The sequence below is a fragment of the Phodopus roborovskii genome, unplaced genomic scaffold (genome assembly GCF_943737965.1).
Source record: "Phodopus roborovskii unplaced genomic scaffold, PHOROB, whole genome shotgun sequence".
In the NCBI taxonomy this organism is placed as follows: domain Eukaryota; kingdom Metazoa; phylum Chordata; class Mammalia; order Rodentia; family Cricetidae; genus Phodopus; species Phodopus roborovskii.
The window spans coordinates 51,317,849-51,336,242 of record NW_026126480.1 but is presented as its reverse complement, the minus strand read 5'-3'; the positions used below and the strand labels follow the sequence as shown (position 1 = coordinate 51,336,242).

The following is an 18,394-nucleotide window of genomic DNA, read 5'->3' as shown; positions in this document are numbered from 1 at the left end:
TGCCTCTTCTTCAGTTCCCTCTGTGACCTTCAGTCACAGGCTTTGAACTCACTACCCACTTTCTCTCTCTCCACACTATTGTTAGACATGTGTTCCTGCCTCACAGACTCGCCTCACCTGTACAGGAGTGATCACTGGACTCCCAGGACCCCTGGGACAATGTGGAACTTCTTAGCTGTTCACAAAAGTCCTCAGAATTCTGTCTGGGGAATTCCTTTCACCTGGTTGATTTCCTCTGCTCATCAAACCTATGCTATGGGTGGCCCAAATCCACTTTCTCATGGTGTTTTCTGCCTGGAAAGAAGCTTGACTCACCAGGCCCTGTACTTCCCACAGTGGACCTAGGAGTGTGTGAGCATCATCCATCCCTAAAGGCACAGCACTGAGGACACTGAACGAAAGGGACCAGTGAGAGTCACCGTGCCCTCCCAAGAGTCAGCATTTCCCATAGCAGGCCCTGCTGAACTCTGCCGTGGCTTTAGTGTTTCATGGAGAGGCCCTGCTTTCCCCAGAAGCAGAACACAAAGACTGACCTTTGACTCTGTCACCTCGGTGAAGCGGGATCTCGCCGTCGATTTGGGGTTGGTATGGCTTGATGGCGACGAAGAGTCTCCCAGGCACCGCACTATACAGCTTCCTCCTGGGCCCTGGGTACTCAAAGGTTGAGAGGGAGTCCTTGTTGGCACCAGGAGTGAAGGGTGACCTGAATCAAGCAACAGGGAATAAGAGAGAAGAAAGTCACTTTGTCAACCATAGCCAATGCAGTCTATAAACACTGGGCTGAGAGTGGCCCTTCTGGTACCAAGTGCTGCCAGGAGCAATGGCATGATTGGGCCAGGGGCAGCGTCTGTGCTGAAAAGGCTCAAAAAGACCTAGTGGCTACACTGCTGGGTACATCCCCAAGGAAGTAAAGCAGAGTCTCAAAGGGACATTTACACACATGTCCCTTGCAGCATCATCCTCAGTACAGGTGTTCACAGATGGATGCTGGATAAATAGCACACTACCATCCATGCAATGGAACATTATTCAGTCAGAAAAAAGATGTTCTGACACATGCCACACAGGGATGAACCCTGGGGACATTATGTTTGAGGAAGGCAGTCATAGAAGACAATAAGCTGTGTGATTCTGTCCCTATGTGGTCTCTATTGTGAGATCCACAGAGATAGAAAGTAAGATGGAGTGTCAACAGGCAAAGAGGTTCAGTAAGGAAGATGGAAGGTTCTGGAGATGCATGGTTGGAATGGTTTCAGGACACTGTAACAACTGGTTCCACTGAGCTGGGCACAGACAATGGAGAAGACAGGAAATCTCATGAGTGTCTTATTACAATAATGAAAACAATTGAAGTACTGTCATCAGGGGAACCCTTGTCATGTTTTTCCAATTCACCATGAGCATTGGTCACACTGGTAAGGACACACATGGAATCTTCTACCAAAATTGCTTATGACCATGGGCATCCTCCTGGCCACTCCCAAGATGACTTTCTTTACATCACCAGTTTTGTACTGTTCCAGGCTCATTTTCCCTCAACAGCAAGAAGCCTTAATCTAGACTAGCAATGGAACAGCTAGAGTTAAGGTTCTCACATGGGACAATCTGTGGAGTCCTCACCACGAGGCATAGAGGATTTCCAATGGTATTGACTAACTGTCACATGCTGGGGACAAGTGTTCACCCATGTCCTAAGCAGGGATAACTTCAAGGTAGCCCCCCTGCCACTTCTTTTCCCAGAATGGGAGGCTTTGGACACAAACATGACCACATAAACAAACATGTCAGGATATCAGGACAATCCGTCAGAGCTTTCCAGCCAGGAAGGCAGCACCTTCACAATGTTGGAACCTTCCAAGAAGGTACTGGCCAAGGAGAAGACAGTGGACATTTAAAGCATAGAAGAGAGTTCCAAAATGAGAATAGGCCCCCAAATCCCCAGCTATGATCTCTGAACCTGCAGGTGCTGTGGCCTCTAAGCACACAGGAGTGTCCCGGAGCTTTACGCAAGCAAAGGAAGGAGTCACTTAACACAAGCACCGATGGAAAGCAGGCTTGCAGGGAATTTCTAGAAACTGGCGGAATATTCTTTGATTAGTTAAGGTGAATTTCTGTCCTAGTTTCATCTCTGTTACTGTGATAAAATGCTCTGACAAGAAAGCAATGGGGGGGGGGGAAGAAGGATTGATTTGTCTTACAATTCTAGGTCATAGTCTATTACTGCAAGGAAGTCAAAGCAGAACTTCAAACAGCTAGTACGTCCCATCTAGTCAAGAGCTTAGTGAAATGAACCAGCTAACTTTCTCCTCTCTTATTCAGTCCAGGACCACAAGCCTAGGGAATAATGCCACCTGTGTCTCCCCACATGAATTAAGGCAGTTAGAAGAAATTCCTCAGAGTCATGCCTACCCAGTCTGACCTAGGCTATCCCTCACTGAGTCTGTTTTCCCAGGTGTCTTTTGTACTGTGTTGCCCATGTGTATAAAGGCCCTGTGGTTTGGGGAGCTCTTACAGACCTGTAAAGGAGTGTTCTATTATATTTCATTGTACTTCTTATTTGATCTGGTCAGTAGAGAGATGTGTTATCCTTTATGTCATTAGCCCATGGGTTCTTACTTTTCCAATTGGCATGATCATGAAACCTAGCCACTGGATCCTGGTTGACGTCTTTGAGGGACCCAGTCTACAGACTTGAAATTGGAGCTATGTCATACTAAATTTAGACCCTCATTTACGATGTTGGTGAGGATGGATGGTGACTGAATGCATAGGGCCTGCTTGCCCCCAAAGACTGGATCTGCTCTTCATCCATGTATAAAGCAAAGAGAAAAAAAGGCCAGATCTCCTGACTTCTTATAGCATGGTGCAGGGCCTGGAGACATACCTATGGACATGGGGGATGTGGGAGGCTGAATGCATCTTGGGTTCTCTCCAGCAATGCACCCCCATACACACCCAAGAATTTTCTAAATCATAACCATGGCTGCAGTCATTACAGAATTCTGGAGTCACAGGTGCCTGAGTGGGCTATGTGACCACAAGGATGCCAGGTTAAGGTGGAGATAGAGCACAGGGCAGGACCCTGTGCATCAATCACCTCCTTATATAACCTCTCCTTGTCTTGTCAGTCACATCTTGGGGCTTCATGGATCCATCCATCCATCTTACCACATTAATGTATCCATCCATCCAATCATCACCAACATGTCCACCCACTATCCACTGTCCATCCATCTACTTAGCCACTGTCAACCACCTGTCCATCCACTTATCTACATGCCTCACTGAATAGCCCAACACCATCTTTTCACTCACACATCCAATTTTCAGGAAACATTGCCTGATGCCCAGCTGAGCCCCTATTACCATCAGGTATTGGACAAGTCAGAGAATCTCTTAAAGCCTCAGTTTCACCATCAGAGAAAAATCAATAGCAATCCACTCCACATAGTGTTGTGGCAACTGCAAAGCAGGTAACAAAACATTGGGGTACTCTAGCTAATTCAAGGCAGTGACTAAATGTTATTCCATACATAGAAATCAATGTAAACACAATCCTGGCTCTCTGTTTTCTACTTCACTCTATGGACAGCTAGTTCTGGGCCATCAGTCTGGAGGCCTGAGAAGTCTCCACAAACAGGAGTAGGGGAATCATTGGTCATGGACCATGGTACACACACATTCTAAGGCTCAGTGGTGATGGGTGGTCCCATGTGGGTGTTGAAGTATCTTCATATTCACTACTAACTTGAACTTCATGAAGTCCCAAGGCAGCAGGCAGAAGCATTGACCCCATTTCCCAGAAGGGGAAGAGGTTCTATGAATAATGACCTCACATGGAAGTCAGAGTAGCCCTCACATCCTGATGTTCTATCCTTCAGTGTTAAGTAAAAGTCAGGAAAGACTGTAGATCAAGGGAAGGTGTTTTATGAATGGTGCCTTCCTACCCAGGGGCCATGCTCTCCTTATGGCAGCTTTGAGCAACAATTGAGCCACAGCCCTTCCATAGCCCCAGGTAAGGAGTAGTCTCAGATGAGCAGACCTGAGAGGCCAAGGTAGGACACACAGTGTGAATGGTTCAGCACTTCCCCAGCCCTGGCATCTGTGTTTCCTTCATGTTCTGGCTAAGAGCAGCCAGATGGAATACCAGACGACTTGTTTTAGTCTGAGGGTTAGATTGCTGGAGATTCAGTACCAGAAAGCCAACGTTCTGTTCTAGAGGTAACTGGGAAGGGTAAATTGGGCCATTTCCCAGCTACCCTGCATGAACAGGAACTACCCACACACTGAGTTCTCTCCATTCATTCACTCCTCCATCAGTTACTCATTCATTTATTTATAACTTCCCAGGTGGTCCATCACAGGGCAGCACACATATCTGAGCACAGAAGACAGGAGAGGTGGTACAGGGTGAACCGGAGTACACTTCAGCCAGGTATATTTTTTCTAAGACCAGAGTGATGTCCAAAGTCAACATTTGAGTGTACACACCCTGTCCAAGCTAGGGTGAGAGTCAGGCAGTGCAACTGAGGCCACAGAAGGTTCTGGAGTACACATGGCAAGTCAGAGACTAGGGCACAATGGCTCTGGCAGGAGGATTGGTCTGGAGTAGACCAAGCACAGGTGGGACATTCTATAAGGAGGCACTGTGGTTGCTCTTGGGAAGACAGGAAGCAGGGCTGACATGCAGAGTCAAAGAATTCCAGATATGGCCAGGAAGCATCACCTGCCAGAGTCCTGCGAAAATCAGTGTCTCCCTGGGATAGGGTGGGGATAATGGAGGTTGTGAAAGCTGCTAGCTGGGGCTTGGATATAGCAGATGGCATAGCCAGCACATAGGGACTTGAGCACTGGCTGTGGGTCAGCTTCATTATCCATCACCGCTATGCCTACAGACTTGACACATGCCATCCTGTTCTTTTCTGGCCACTTAGGACCTAGAGAAAGGAACACACCAAACCAGCAAGTACATGAGGCTTTCAACCTGCATCCAGCTGCCCATCCCTAGGAGCTATTACAAGGACAAGGACTTCAGGAGAGGCTAGGATACAGGTGGGACAATCAGCCTTCAGTGGACAGACCCACTGTATCTTTGAGAGTAGGTTACCAGTACTGTGTTGACCATAGAGGAGTACCTCCTTTGTCCAGACAGCCAACACACCTTTAATGACTCTAGCTGGGTGGGAGAGGCTTCTGCCTGTATACAAGGCCAGGTCCACCCCAACTCTAGAGCCCTCCATTCTGTGATAATGGCTGCTCTGAGTAAGGCTTCTTTCCTGTGTTTTCCAATTCTCTGCTGAATTTATGGGGTCTCGTTCCTTCTTGACACCCACTCATTTTCTATTGGATGACTCCAATCCTTCAGAGAGCAGCCTTAGCTCTCCCCAGGTCTGAATCCAAACTTGAGTGAAGACAGTGTTGTTAGCAACCTGTCTCCCTCCCATGCAAGGTAGGGAATGCACATATCCACCCGCACACAGGGAGTGCCCAGTGAAGAGGACTGTAACTCCTGCACCCAGGCAGTTGTGGCCTGCCAGAGGAGCCACAGACTACTACACTCTTCAGAATACACAAGGAGAAGGGGTATCTGGATGCAGATCCCACAAACATTCAGGATGCAGCTGCTCCAATGAGGAGCACCCTTCACTTAGCCCCACCAACCCCAACCATAAACCTGGCAGTCTTAACCACACTGTACTGATGGTGTCTGAGTGATGTGCACCATCCATTAAGTGTAGGGACAAGAAGGAAGCCAAGGAGATCTAGACTCTATATTAAATCTCTCTCCCCCCCCCTCCTTCCCTCACTTCTTCTTTTCCTCCTCTCTCCCTCTTTTCCTCCCCCTCCTCCCATTTCTTTTAGCACAGCCCAGGGATCAGGATGGAAGCCAGGAGAGGAAACCGTTTCCCCTCTTTGCTGAGGTAATCATGTCTCTGCTCCATTGAAGGCAGGATCAAATGTGTAGGTCCCCATGTTCCTATAGATCCAGAGGGAGAACATTTGGATAGAAACAGGCCTGAACCACAGGGCAATCTGATTGTCACCTTCATACTCATGTCTGATTGGTTGGGATGGACAGGCAAAGTGATTATTCCAAATCTTCTAGAGCCTATGGGAGAAATACTAGACGGTCCTGTGCACTCTGAAGTCCATGGCACATCTAGAATGTTTCATGGTCTCTGAGCACCTTCCTCTGCAATGTGAGATCCTTGCCTCAAGAGGGTGTCCTTTCCTGATGGTAACTGAAGAACTGGCATTTGTTGGGGGAATAGATGGTGAAGCCAATGTCACCATCCTAAGCACGACATGAAACCCCAGAGACTGGCATAGCTTGGAAAAGGCAGCATGTCTCAGATGAACACAGTTGATGAGGGTCCTAGGACACCAATGTGTTCCCAGTGATCTCACTAGCACCAGGCCTTTCTCCCTGCAAAGCAAAAGTCACTCAAGACAGTAAGACAGTAGTGGAAAGTCACCGAGATGAGTACAGCCAGATCAGCTTGTGATGTTGAGCACTCTTCCACATCTTGGCAGCCGAGAGAGACCTGGGAGTTACTGGACTGTCCCATCCACCTCCTGGGGTTCCCACACTGTAAATCCAAGTCTCTCAGGAATGTCTCACAGGATTGTGACTCAGCTGTGCCTCTGAGTGCCACTAGAGGGTGCAATCTCTGGAGAGGTGAGCACAGAGACTCACCTGTGCTATGCAGGCCCAGGGGCAGAGGCTTTGGACAAGTACACTGCTTCCCACTCTTTCTGGGTCAGCCTGCACTAGGTAGGACAGGGTAGAAGAAGGGAAGAGACCGAGGAAAGGGATACAGGATACTAGGAAAAGGAGAATGGAATCCTCTGGGGAAGACAGAGCTGTGGCAGGTGCCTGTCTGCATCCTGCCATCCTCCACTGTCTGCCACAGGGATCACAGGAAGCCAGTAAGATCCATTCCTGTTGCTCGGAATCTCTCTGATGGCTGCCAAACATGGCCGCAAGGCCCCCATAATGAGCTGATTCCTGAGATTCTCTTCTCTTAGCTAAGAAACTCAGGAAGGCAGAGGTGTGCTTGGGAGTAGGACGTGGGGACGCAGGCCCTCTCCTGGCTGTGTTGGTTGGAATCTCCTTCTCTAGGGAAGGTCCAGGCTGTGATACCTTGAGTAGTCCCTCAGCCTATCTAATTCTAGCCTACTACTTGGGGCTGCTTCAGAAGTGGGTGAAGGAGTTCTGAGCCCCTGCCATGCTGGGCAGATACAGTTCCCACTTGTAGTGTAAATGAAGGCTGCTGGGACATGGCTGGTCTCTTGTGCTGATGTGGCTTTGAGCCTTGGTTATTTCCTCCAAGCTGAGATTTCCTGTTGCTGTGAGCATGTGGTCACTGGAATGGACACAGTGAACATGGCAGAGGAGGCAGAGGCTGTGTTACAGGCTGCATGACAGTACAGTCTACACTCTCCACCTTGACTTCCTAAGGCCATTTCACTTCAAGACCCAAGAAGTCAAAGCACCGGAAAGGACATAAGGCCCCTGTACAGTTAAGCTTCCCTCACCGATGCTGGAGAATAGCCATTGAGCGTACAGGCTAAACAGGGAGCCCCCAGGCTCAGATGGTAGAATTCAGCATCAGTGTTTTCTGTGGTAGCCTGGGTTGAGAAACATGCATGGCTAACCGCCTCCCATGGGAGCCCATGCCCACTACTTAGCTTCTCCTTACCCCACATGCCAGTGTGGCTGTGGCCTCTTGCCATCCTCGCCAGTGCCACCGAGCCTGTTGAGTGAGGGGGAGCGGCTGCGGGGCCCAGGGGTATAGCTTCCAAGGCTCTTTGTGGCTCCATCAGGCTTGTTGGGTGTCTGCTGCAGCAGCTGGGGTGAGAGGCTTCGGTGGGGGGTGGCTGCAGAGCAGACAGCCCATTCAGGTGCACCAGCATGGAGGTTGTTGTCGCTATTGGAGCGCAGAAGAACTCTCGGGGCAGCCAAGGTATTGGGGGGCCGCCGCCTGCGGTTGGAATAAGCTGGGGCCTCTCGGAAGGGCACTGGGTTAGGGAGAGAAAGAAAGAGGCAGATGAGTAATGCCAGGGAACAGGGACACAGGGAGGCCAGATTTACATGCATCCAAGCACGCCCCCCCCCCCCAGTGCAAGCCAGTGATGGGCCTGAAGGCTTAGTACAAGATCTGTTGCTGGGTTCTCCAAAGCCTGACTCACCAACCCCCCCTTCCCCGTGGATGCAGAGAAACACTGAGGCACATGGAAGCTCAAGCCAGGACCTCAATGGAAGGGACTCAGGGTCTGATCTTCCATCGGGCCAGCCCATACCTTCAGCAGGTAGACACAGCCATGACACATGTAAGGATAGGCTTCCCAGTGTCACTAAACATTAGGACACTGCATGGCTCAGAGCATCACCTAAAAACCTAACTTGACCTCTGTGATGGGCAGAGCTGTGTGCCCAAAGTTCATATGCTAGGGTATAATTGAGAACCTTAGGATGTGACCACATGTGGAAAAAAGTCCTTTAGAGGGATGGCTACATTAAAATGTGTCACTAAGATGACCTCAGGTGGCAGCAATAATGAATCCAAAGATTAAGACTCAGATACACAGAGGATGATATGAGGATACAGAGAAGGCATCATCTGTAAGCCACAGACAGACTTCAGGGAACCAGCCCTGTGTCACTTTAATCTTGGGAGTTTAGCATCAAGGATGGGGAACAAGGAGTATTTCATCTCTCTGAACCACTCAGACCTACAGTATGGCCATGGCTCTCCCAGCAAGGGAAGCCAGACACTTCCCCCCCCCACTCCACCCTGCCCTGCAATCTCTTAGGTATAGGAGCCCACATCACCTCAGAATCTTTCCTTTCTTCTCCCAGCAAGTGGGGCCTAGCATCATGTGGCCCCACTTCACTGAGTGTCTCAAAGAAAAGTCTAGACAAAGTTGGATACTCACACTCTGTACGAAGGGACTCAGATAAGGCAAACCTAGGTACCTCAAGGAATGGTATCACATTGCAGTCACCCTGAGCGTTCAGCTGCTTGGCCAATGACAGAAATGGATCTCTACATTACAGAGCCTCTCAGGAGCAGCCCTCCAGGCCGAAGGGACAGTAGATGCCCTCACCTGGATGTCCAGAAACACTGCATGTCCTAATCTCCTCATGCCCAGGGAAGCCTTGCTATAGGATTTCTGCCCCTACGTCCTTAAAGCCTGTGATGCTCAAGGCTAGGGCTCCTCTGCAGATGGACCCTGTGGAGCCAGAGAGAACTGGGGCATCCAGAGGAACCGATCTGGGATCCTGTCATCAAAGGAGAAGTAGCACAGCACAGTTTAGGACAACTCATGACATCAGCTGCACAAGATCAGAAGTTAGAGGTGGGCACCTCATAGAGAGCTAAGGTTCCTGCTCTACCAGAGTCCACAGGCTTCTACTCATCTGGACATCAGAACGAGGGTACGGACATAAGTGGTACCAGAAATAGGTAACTCAGGCACAGTTCATGGGAACAGAATGGCTTTGGCAGACCTTATTGGGTACAGAGCTCACCCCTGTGAGGTAGTACCAGCACTGCTTGTAAAGACTGTGTGGCCTTGGCAGGCCTTCTAGGGACAGAGATAGCTCCAACATAGTTCACGGGGACAGTACTCTTTCAGGTCAGCTGTGACTCCTCTTTCCTAGGAATCAGAGCTATATGCCAAGTGGGAAGCCATACAGCAGGAGAGGAAGCTGTTGGGCTAAGGGTCAACTGTTATACGAGGGAATCCTAATGGCTCCAGTGGACAGAGGCATGTCGCATGCGCCCTGCTTTCCCTGCAAGCTTTAGATGGGGGAAGATGCTCACTAAGTCTCTCAGCTATGTGCTATCTCACTCCCAGTTTTTCCAGCGTGTGAGTCACAGGGGCTGGTCAGGGTACCAAAGCTGGCAGTGTCTTCTTTGGAGCTAAGAGCCTGTGCTCTTGAAGAGCTAGGCCCAGAGCCCCAGTAGCCCACCTCCAAAAGAACCATAGCCAGGTCAGGCCACCACGTGTGTTTGGCTGGGCACAAAGGAAACCTTGTTGATGAAGTTACCTCAAGTAGGACCTGGAGAAGTCTAAGAGTATTCACCTTGGAGTCTATAATAGTTACCAACAGGGGAGCCTGTAATGATCTTGGGACTTCCAGAGGTGGGGGATTTAAAAGGCCTTAAGGACAGCTGATCCCACAATGTCAGCAGGTCTCATTTGTCACTCACTGAGATCAGGGGCTGATAGACCTGGAGAGGATAAAATGGTCCTTGCACCTTGGGGCTTCCAGGAGTACCCCCTGGGCAAGGCACATGGAGGGTATCACACGGCTCCAAGACCTGGACATCCTGGCACCTTGTTACTGTGCATCTGAACAATCCTTAACAGTACCTATCCTTAACAGTACAGTTGATTGCATCTCTGACTGTGTAATCGGTAAGGTATAACACCCTTAGTGGCAAAGTGGGTAGATATGGGGGAGGGGGGACATAAGGTCCTGCCCATTGGGAAGATAAACCATATAGGGAAAAAAAAGTTCACAGAAACACAGAACAGAGATAGCATTACTTAACACTCTAACCCATGGCTGCAATGCATGCCATCCATGGGTTATAAAAATCAAAGTCCCACATGGTGAATTTTGGTAAGCCTCATTAGAAAAAGAAACGAAGGAAGGAGGAGACAGGATCTCCTCATGCAGGCGAGGCCATTCAGGCAGGGTCACAGAATAAAACAGCTGGGACATTTATACATATTTCACCCCAAAGACCAGGCAAGTGAGTCAAATGGACCCACACAGGTGACATTAGGGTGGATGTTTTAATGAAAACTGCCTTGCTTAATGACAAAACCTCACATCAAATTAGTTTCCAGGCTGCTGAAATATCTCTGGTGTTTAGCTCATAGTGAGCTTGAGTAGAAAGTGAGCTTTCTAATTTTCTTAAAGTCACCTCTTTGGAAACCTGGTTTCAACAGGGAAAAAGCTTGCTGTCTGACAAAACTCTCTGACTGGGACCATACACTCAAAGGATTTTTTTTTCATAAAAAGTGTTAAAAATAGCTTCTTTCCTGTCTGAAAATGATTAATATGCCACCCAACGGGTTCCTTCTTTCAGGCAATCTGCAAGCTCTTCAGTGGGTGGATATTTTCTTAGCCGTCTTACATGCATTTATTTATACAGTTTTTTTTTCCTTCCCCACGATAAAATTCATACAAGGTATAATAAAGAGGGATTTTTCATGCATCCCTTGGCTTTGCAACCCAGAACTGGCAACTGGCACTGGAAGAGGGTGTCATGGGTGCATCCAGCCATGTGCCCTGACCCTCCTTAGCAGGTGCTCACAGCCTCCAGGTGACTGGAGGATGAAAGCCAAAACTTCTTTTATTTTTCCCTAGGACCTAGTTTCCCAATGTGCCCTCTGGCACAGGCTCTCCGGATGAGATGTTCTGGAATGCAGTTCCACCAGAGGCTGGTGGCTTAGGAACACACTAAAATACAAAGGCACCTTCATCTGTGTTAATCTTCCAGACCAGGCTAAAGCCAACCCTATCACAAAGCTGGGGCAATTATTCCTTATTACTTGAGCGATGAACCATAACCAGCAATTTGAGGAGGCACCCGAGTCCCCTCTCCCCACAGAAGCAGCCCACAGCTGCTCACTAGGCACCCCACGCTTCCTACAGCTTTCTCCTTACCTTCCTTCTTGGTGAAGGCATTTAACAAAGACTTCATTTTCCCTGTGACTTTGGCAGCAGTCCGCTCATTATATAACCCTCTCGGCGGGCAGGAAGGCTAGGCGCGCAGCCCGGCCCCTCGGAGCTGGCGCGGCTGGGACCCGGCGAGCAGTGGCGGGCGTCTGGGCGCTCTGCAGCCCCGAGCATCGCTGGGCATGCCAGACCCAGCGTGCTGGTGACAAAGCCCACCCCATATTCTGTCTGTCAGCTGGGAAGCAACTGTGCGCAGACTGAGGCTGCTCTCAGAGCCGGCTACCTCTGGCGGCGATCCTCATGTGAGCAATGCCACTCTGCTGGGCGAACAAGCAGGGCATCGGGGAAGCAGCACCACGCAGGGTTAACATGCAGCAGGCGACTGCGCGCGAGCTGGCGGCCAGGAGACACCGGGAGGCATTTGTGAGCTGGAGCCCCAGTTATCCAAGGAAACCCGGCTGCTGCCGGGGGCTCTGTGCGCCTGTGGCTAAATATAAAGTACTGTGCTTTTTCTTTTTCTTCTTCTTCTTCTTCTTTTTTTTTTTTTTTTTTTTTTTTTTTTTTTTTTAAATTTTTAAAGAAGAAGCCAAATCTATTTGTCAGCTAACAGATGTGGTAAGAAAGTCAAGGGGGAAATATCCACATTTCAGACAAGCCACCAAAAGATCCCCGACACCCTGGTAGGCATGCCAGGATTCAGGAATCCTGACAGTGACCTATTTCCCTTTGAAAGAATCAGACACAAGTGGCATTACTTCTCTGGCCCTCCCCATTCTGATAATGACCCTGGGAAAGCAGGGCTCCGCCTCCTGCTGCTTACATTTGCTTTTTGGGTGGAGGGAAAGGGAAATTAACTGGCAAGGTAGTCAGTGGTAAAGCACCCCAATTGGGCCCAAAAGTGGGCCCTTCAGAGCTGTTTCCCCACATGTCTCTGGCATTCACACCCCGACAGAAGTCTAGGAGAAGCAAAGGATGATCTCCCCAACTGCTGCCTTGAGAAAGTTCTATCTGTATAGCAAACAAAGGCAGTTGGGGTGGGGATGGAGGGGTGGAGAAGGAATGATCTCCACACCAGGGTGAAGGTGCTTCCAGAGCAGGAGGGAAGGCTAGGGTCAGGCTCCCAGCCGGGTGCATCTGCCACTGGGGCACTAATTAAGTGTGAGCTTCCGTAGTTGCTAAGAGAACAGCTTCCCAAACCCAGGAGTTGTGGGGGGGGGGGGAGAGAAAAGGAAAAGGAAGAGACAGGAAAAAGTAACTGGAACACTACATTCAATTCCATATGGCTGACACAGTTTATGTCAACAAAAATGGCGGTGTAAGGAAGAGGAGGCTGGCATGCCCAAGCAGTGGCACCTTCCTTCCTATGCATGCCCAGGATGGCCGATTCTGTGCCAGGCGCTGTCTGGGTTCTGGGAAGCGAGAAATTGCGCCTGATTCACTATGTGTGTCTGTGTGCGAGCTTCATGTCGGCTGAGCATTTAAACATCATCTCCATTGGGCCCACACTGTTCGTCAGCCATGTCAAAACCGCCCGGGTGACATCCTCCCCTGTAGTATCACAGACGGGTGGCATCAAAACGGCTCCTGAGACTTGTGCTGGCTTAGAGAGGGAGCTGCTGTATAGTGCTCACTGCTGCATCACGCATGTGGCTTCTGTGTCCACGTGGGCCTTCTGGGCAAGGTTGAGCAGCTTCCAGGAGAACCTCTGCCCATAGCATCACCCATGAGAATGCATCTTTTAGGGATTAACTAAAGATAGGGTAGGAAAGCTTCAACATGGAGGTTTCTAGATTATGGAACAGTGGCTGGAGGCCAGACTGGGGTGGTGACAGCAGTATTCACAAATACAGGATGCCCCACTCCAGAGGCTGGGGACCCTGCCAGTCTACCCCCAAGCACATGGGCTCAGAGCTCTGGGAACTCTCTGGGACACCAGCGATGCTCAGCGCTTGCTCCATCTGTTGGGGATCGATTTCTTCCAGAAAGCGCAAAGCTGCACCCAAGCCAAGTTTCCCCACCACCCACTTCTCTGGCAACTCCTCGGCCACTGTGTGGTGCAGAGAGTGCGTGCCCACAACTGTGTTGTGAATCCTGAGGCCAGTCCTTGTGCTACTCATGCCTCTCCCTACAGGTGACACTGACCTTTGGTGGAGGTCACAGAAGATCTCTTCCCAGGAGGGTTGTGTGACACACTAAACATTTTCTGAATGAAGAAGATGACAAACAGAACAGAACCTTCGTTTCCACACTGTGTCCCTGCCTGGGATATGTCAAAAGACCAGGGAACATGTAGGTCCCCGTCCCATCTTCCCTAGAGCAGAGCCCCAAAATCCCAAACTCCAGCAAGGCAGCAATGTCATACGGCCCAGATACTAAATCCACAGCTGCTATAATAACCAGCCATATATGAGGTAGCTGCTCCTTTGGGTGCATTTGTTTCCAAGTAGAAACTGCTGTGGAAATGTGCAGAGCCCTGGGCTGACCGAGGAGAAGAACCGGGAATTTTCCCAAGCAGAACTGTGTCTACCCAGCTCCCTTAGTGCCAATCAGTTCCCGAGCCTGAATTCAGTGTCCCATCAGGCTATGGAGAGTGAGCTGCGCTGGTTAGAAGGGCAACAGGTGCAGGACACGGATGGCATGCGCAGGTAGGGGAAATAGCCAGGCTATAGATAGAAGATGATGTGACAAAGGGTCCCCCCCACACACACACACTGTAATCCCACACCAAAGGATGCTCTCTTCAGACACCTTTAGACAGCTCTTTTTCTTTACAATGCGTTCTGGTCATATTTGCCCCAGTGACCCCTCTACCTTCTCTTGAACATCCAACTTCAGGTTTTTCTTTTTCTTGTTAAAACTGTCCAATTAGTGCTGCCTGTGTGTGCAGGTGACTGAGGTCATCCACTGGAGCACAGGGTAGCTATCAGTGGCTGCATCCCCAAAGAAAAATGGTTCTTCCGCACCCAGCAGTCACACACTGCTAATAGCCCTCCCTTCACAGGGGTTGAGGGAGCTCATGAGCTCCTTCCCATCCATACTGGAAGTTTGGCTAGCTTGGCCTTGTACAGGTCTTATACAGGCATCCATAGCTGCTGTGGGTTCATAGGAGCAACTCCATATATCCTCTAGTTATACATTCTTTCTGGTTTTCCTTCCGTGATGTTCTCTGAGCCTTGGTGCAGGAGGGGGTAGGAAGAGGGGTTGTAACAGAGGTCCCATGCAGGGCTGAGAGCAGTCCAGATTAGAGCTAGGGGGACTCTGTGTTGTGGAGGTGAGAATGTGAGCAGGTGGGCTGGGGGCCATGTGAGCATCTGTGTGATGTGGACAGAGTTCTGTGTACTCAGCCTAGGATAGGCTCTGCTACAGAGAGCTGGGGGTGTCTCATAGTACTCCTGAGAATTCTTGCTCAGGGAGTGGGCCACTTCTGATACAACTCTCCTTTCATACTGTCCTTGAATAACCCCAACAATAAAGGGGTCTCTACCTGCATGTGGTGATTCTTGCTGTCAGAGGAAGGTCATGGCACCCCTATTCTAAGGAGATATTAGCTCTGTACCCCACCCCCCAATAATGAATCTTTCCTCTTAGCTTCAGACAACAAACAAACACAGGGTGTTCATTTTATCCCTCATCTTATAATGCTACTGCAGCCTGTGGCCTCCTAGCATGACTGGCTGGCAGGACATCAGCCTAGTGTGAACAAGTAACCCATGTAAGCAGCTGTGGTCTGGCTTATACTGCTGTAGATCTGTGCCTACAAATCAGTGTCAACAGACAACAAGTCCAGCCCCTCCTCTCCCAGCACAGACCTGCCTACTCCATCCCCTGGGGTCTTTCACCCCTCCTGCCCATAGGGACCCTGGTCCCCAGTGCTAACCCAGGCTGGTAGCAATCCTGTAGACCCCTGGGAACCACTGATACCATCTTTAAGGGCACCAGAAACTAAAGAGGGAATTTAAAAGTATAATTAAGGGAAAGATGGAATCCAAAAACCGTTTCTCTTCAAGACTGCTACAGACCCTTTGCTTACAGTAAGTTTTCCCATGGTGGAGCCTGAGATTTCTGGAGTGTTCTGGGAACATCCACATGCTGGGGTCCTGAGAGCAGACTCTCTAGAGACTTGCAGGGGTTGTGCAAAGTGCCTGGGTCCTGGAGGTGCAGTCCAAAATTCAAGAGCACCAAGTAGCCACTTCTTTCTGTTTTTCTCTTTTGCCTTTAGTGGTAGGGTCTCCCTCCAGAGCTCAACCTGGTCTGGAACTCCCCAGCCTTCTGCCTCAGCCTCCTGAGTGTATACCCCACATCTACAAGCTTTCCCCCCACCAACCTGATTTTATTTTGGATGGCAGAACAAGGGCAGTACACGATGTACAGATGGTGGAAAACAAGAGCCTAGTAACACAACCATGGAGCTATGTACCTGAACTCTAGTCCTTAGACCTTAGCGTCTGGGACACCCAATGTCCATGCATTAAAAAAAAAAAAAAAAAAAAAAAAATCAGACCATGCCCCTGGAATCATTTTTCAGGAAAAGAGTGACCCCTGAATGAGCCCCAAACCACCGGTTTATCTCCACTCCACAACCTGCATGGCCAACAGCCTGTGTCCCTACACCCTCCCGGGCCATGGGACTCCCTCTCAGAAACTCACTAAGCCCTTCATTTCCATGTCTTTTGACAGCTGCCTGACAACAGACTGAAAATAAATTTATTTCTTGTACAAAAAAGGCTCTCCGTGCATCAGAACATTTTGAGGCTCTCAAGTCCTGGCAGGGAAGATGTGGCAGGTGCCACCAGCACGTGGTAGGACTCGGAAGTGCTTACTGCTGGTGACAAGCGTGTCTCCCCTTACTGTGGCTTCAATAGGGAGTGTGGGAGCCAGGCAATGTGGGCCAAGGCACTGTCCTCTGAGCCACGGGCTGGCTGATTAGACACTTCCTCAACCCTCAGTTTCCCCACTGGCAGAAATACAGTAACTTGGCAACTCCCAGTATTTGGCTGTGGGGTTACCCGAGTCCATGTATGCAGAGTGAAGCAAATTGTCCCTGCATACAGCAGCACTCTGGAGAAGAACAACCCAGTGGGTAATGAGTCTCTGTGATTCCAGAAAAGCTACCTCTATCTTTGTACTTCTGTTTCTATAGGGAAAAAAAAAAAAAAAGTCCCTGGGGCTGCCTCATGAAAGGTGGCAAGGGTTCAAGTATTTCTATTTGCAACAGTACTGTCAGCAATGGCTGAGTGATGTGGGTCATTAGGACATGTGTAATGGAATCCAGGGACATGACTCAGTTGATACAGTGTTGCTTAGCATGCACAAAGCCCTGCGCTAGGGTTCAATCCCTAGCACAGCACAAAGCGGACATGACTGATAGAATTTACACCAGCAAACCCAGCACTCAAGAGACGAAAGCGGGTGGATCAGGATTCCAAAATTATCCACAACTATACAGCACGTTTGAGACCAGCCTGGGCTACATGACACCGTGCTTCAAAACAACAACAATAAGATCCCAACCAAATCACCTACAAGTCAGTAGGTGGAAAAGTGGTGGACAATCCCCTCTCCCACACTGAAAGACTCATTAGCATGTCCAAATGCTTCTGTTGTCTTTGGAGTTGTTACCCCCTCAGAGACACTTCCCAGGCTGACCCTGTCATTGAAGACACTCCCTCAGGATTCCTAGTACAGTAGTCAGCCCTCTGGGCTTTTCATGGTGCTAGAAAATGCTTATGTTTCCTTGTCCCTTGGAAACTGGGAGTTAGGAATCCCCAACATACTAGAAACTGAATGAATGAGTGAAGAAGAGTCCAGCTCCCACCCACTGGGTTCCAGGAACAGTAAACTGATGTCTCCAGTCCTATTTAAGTGATGCAAAGAACGGCCAGCCCATTGCTCTGTCCCACCTCCACCCAGGGCTTGGGCTGAGGCATGCCACACTGCCACACCAAACAGCTGCCTGGGGACCTGGAAAGGCCTGTGCAAGAGGGCTCTGAGGATGTCTCTGTCCTTGTCACTTGAACAGAAGCACCAGACCTTAGTTACCAGAGTCCTCACCACAGTTGTCTACAGAGTTCCCCAAGGTCTTACATTGCTTGCTGGGCGAAAGCCAGGGCCTGTCATTAGCTTCCAATGGCACCTGGACTCACCCACCTGATTTGCAGAGTGAAGAGCATTGTGATATGGGGGAGCACACTGTGACAAGGTTCCACATGGAGCCTACTTGGTGCCACTGCTTCTGACTCTGTCATATCTGTGGACCACAAGGTAGATGATCTGCCAAGCAGCTCACAGCTCACCAAGCTGGCAGCAGGGTCTGTACCCTTTCCAGCTCCTTCTCTCCTGCCTCCCTGGCTACAGTGCCCTCAACCAAGGCTGTGGTTGAGGAATCCCAGGAGTTTGGATCTCAGGCCAGACTGTCCCTGACTCCTAGAGGGAAAATTGGTCCAGGGACCCTGAGTACATCTCTCACATTTGGAACAGGACTTCCTGGGTTCAAGTGTCACCCAGAGCACTGCATTAGCTGCAGAAAAGTCTTTGAGCCCCAGTACACACGGCACCAGCCATTGTGCTTTTGGGGACTATGCAGGGGCAGGTTACCTGTTGAGCACATAGTAACTGTCACATAGTTACAGATGAAGTGTGACATGGCTGTTCTTCACAGAGGTGACTGTGACAATGTGCTGGGGACAGGCCTCA

At 49.8% G+C, this 18,394-nt stretch overlaps 1 protein-coding gene across 1 annotated transcript in view; it reads right to left on the bottom strand.

Moving 5' to 3' along the window:
• Shank2 (SH3 and multiple ankyrin repeat domains 2) overlaps positions 1-18,394 on the bottom strand; it is a 420,233-nt gene that overhangs the window by 229,824 nt on the left and 172,015 nt on the right. Inside the window, exons 12-13 of the mRNA XM_051193484.1 lie at positions 7,704-8,022; positions 534-703 (exon numbers count right to left, since the gene is read on the bottom strand). Of these exons, the coding sequence (XP_051049441.1) occupies positions 534-703; positions 7,704-8,022 (489 nt within the window). The remainder of the gene's footprint in view (positions 1-533; positions 704-7,703; positions 8,023-18,394) is intronic.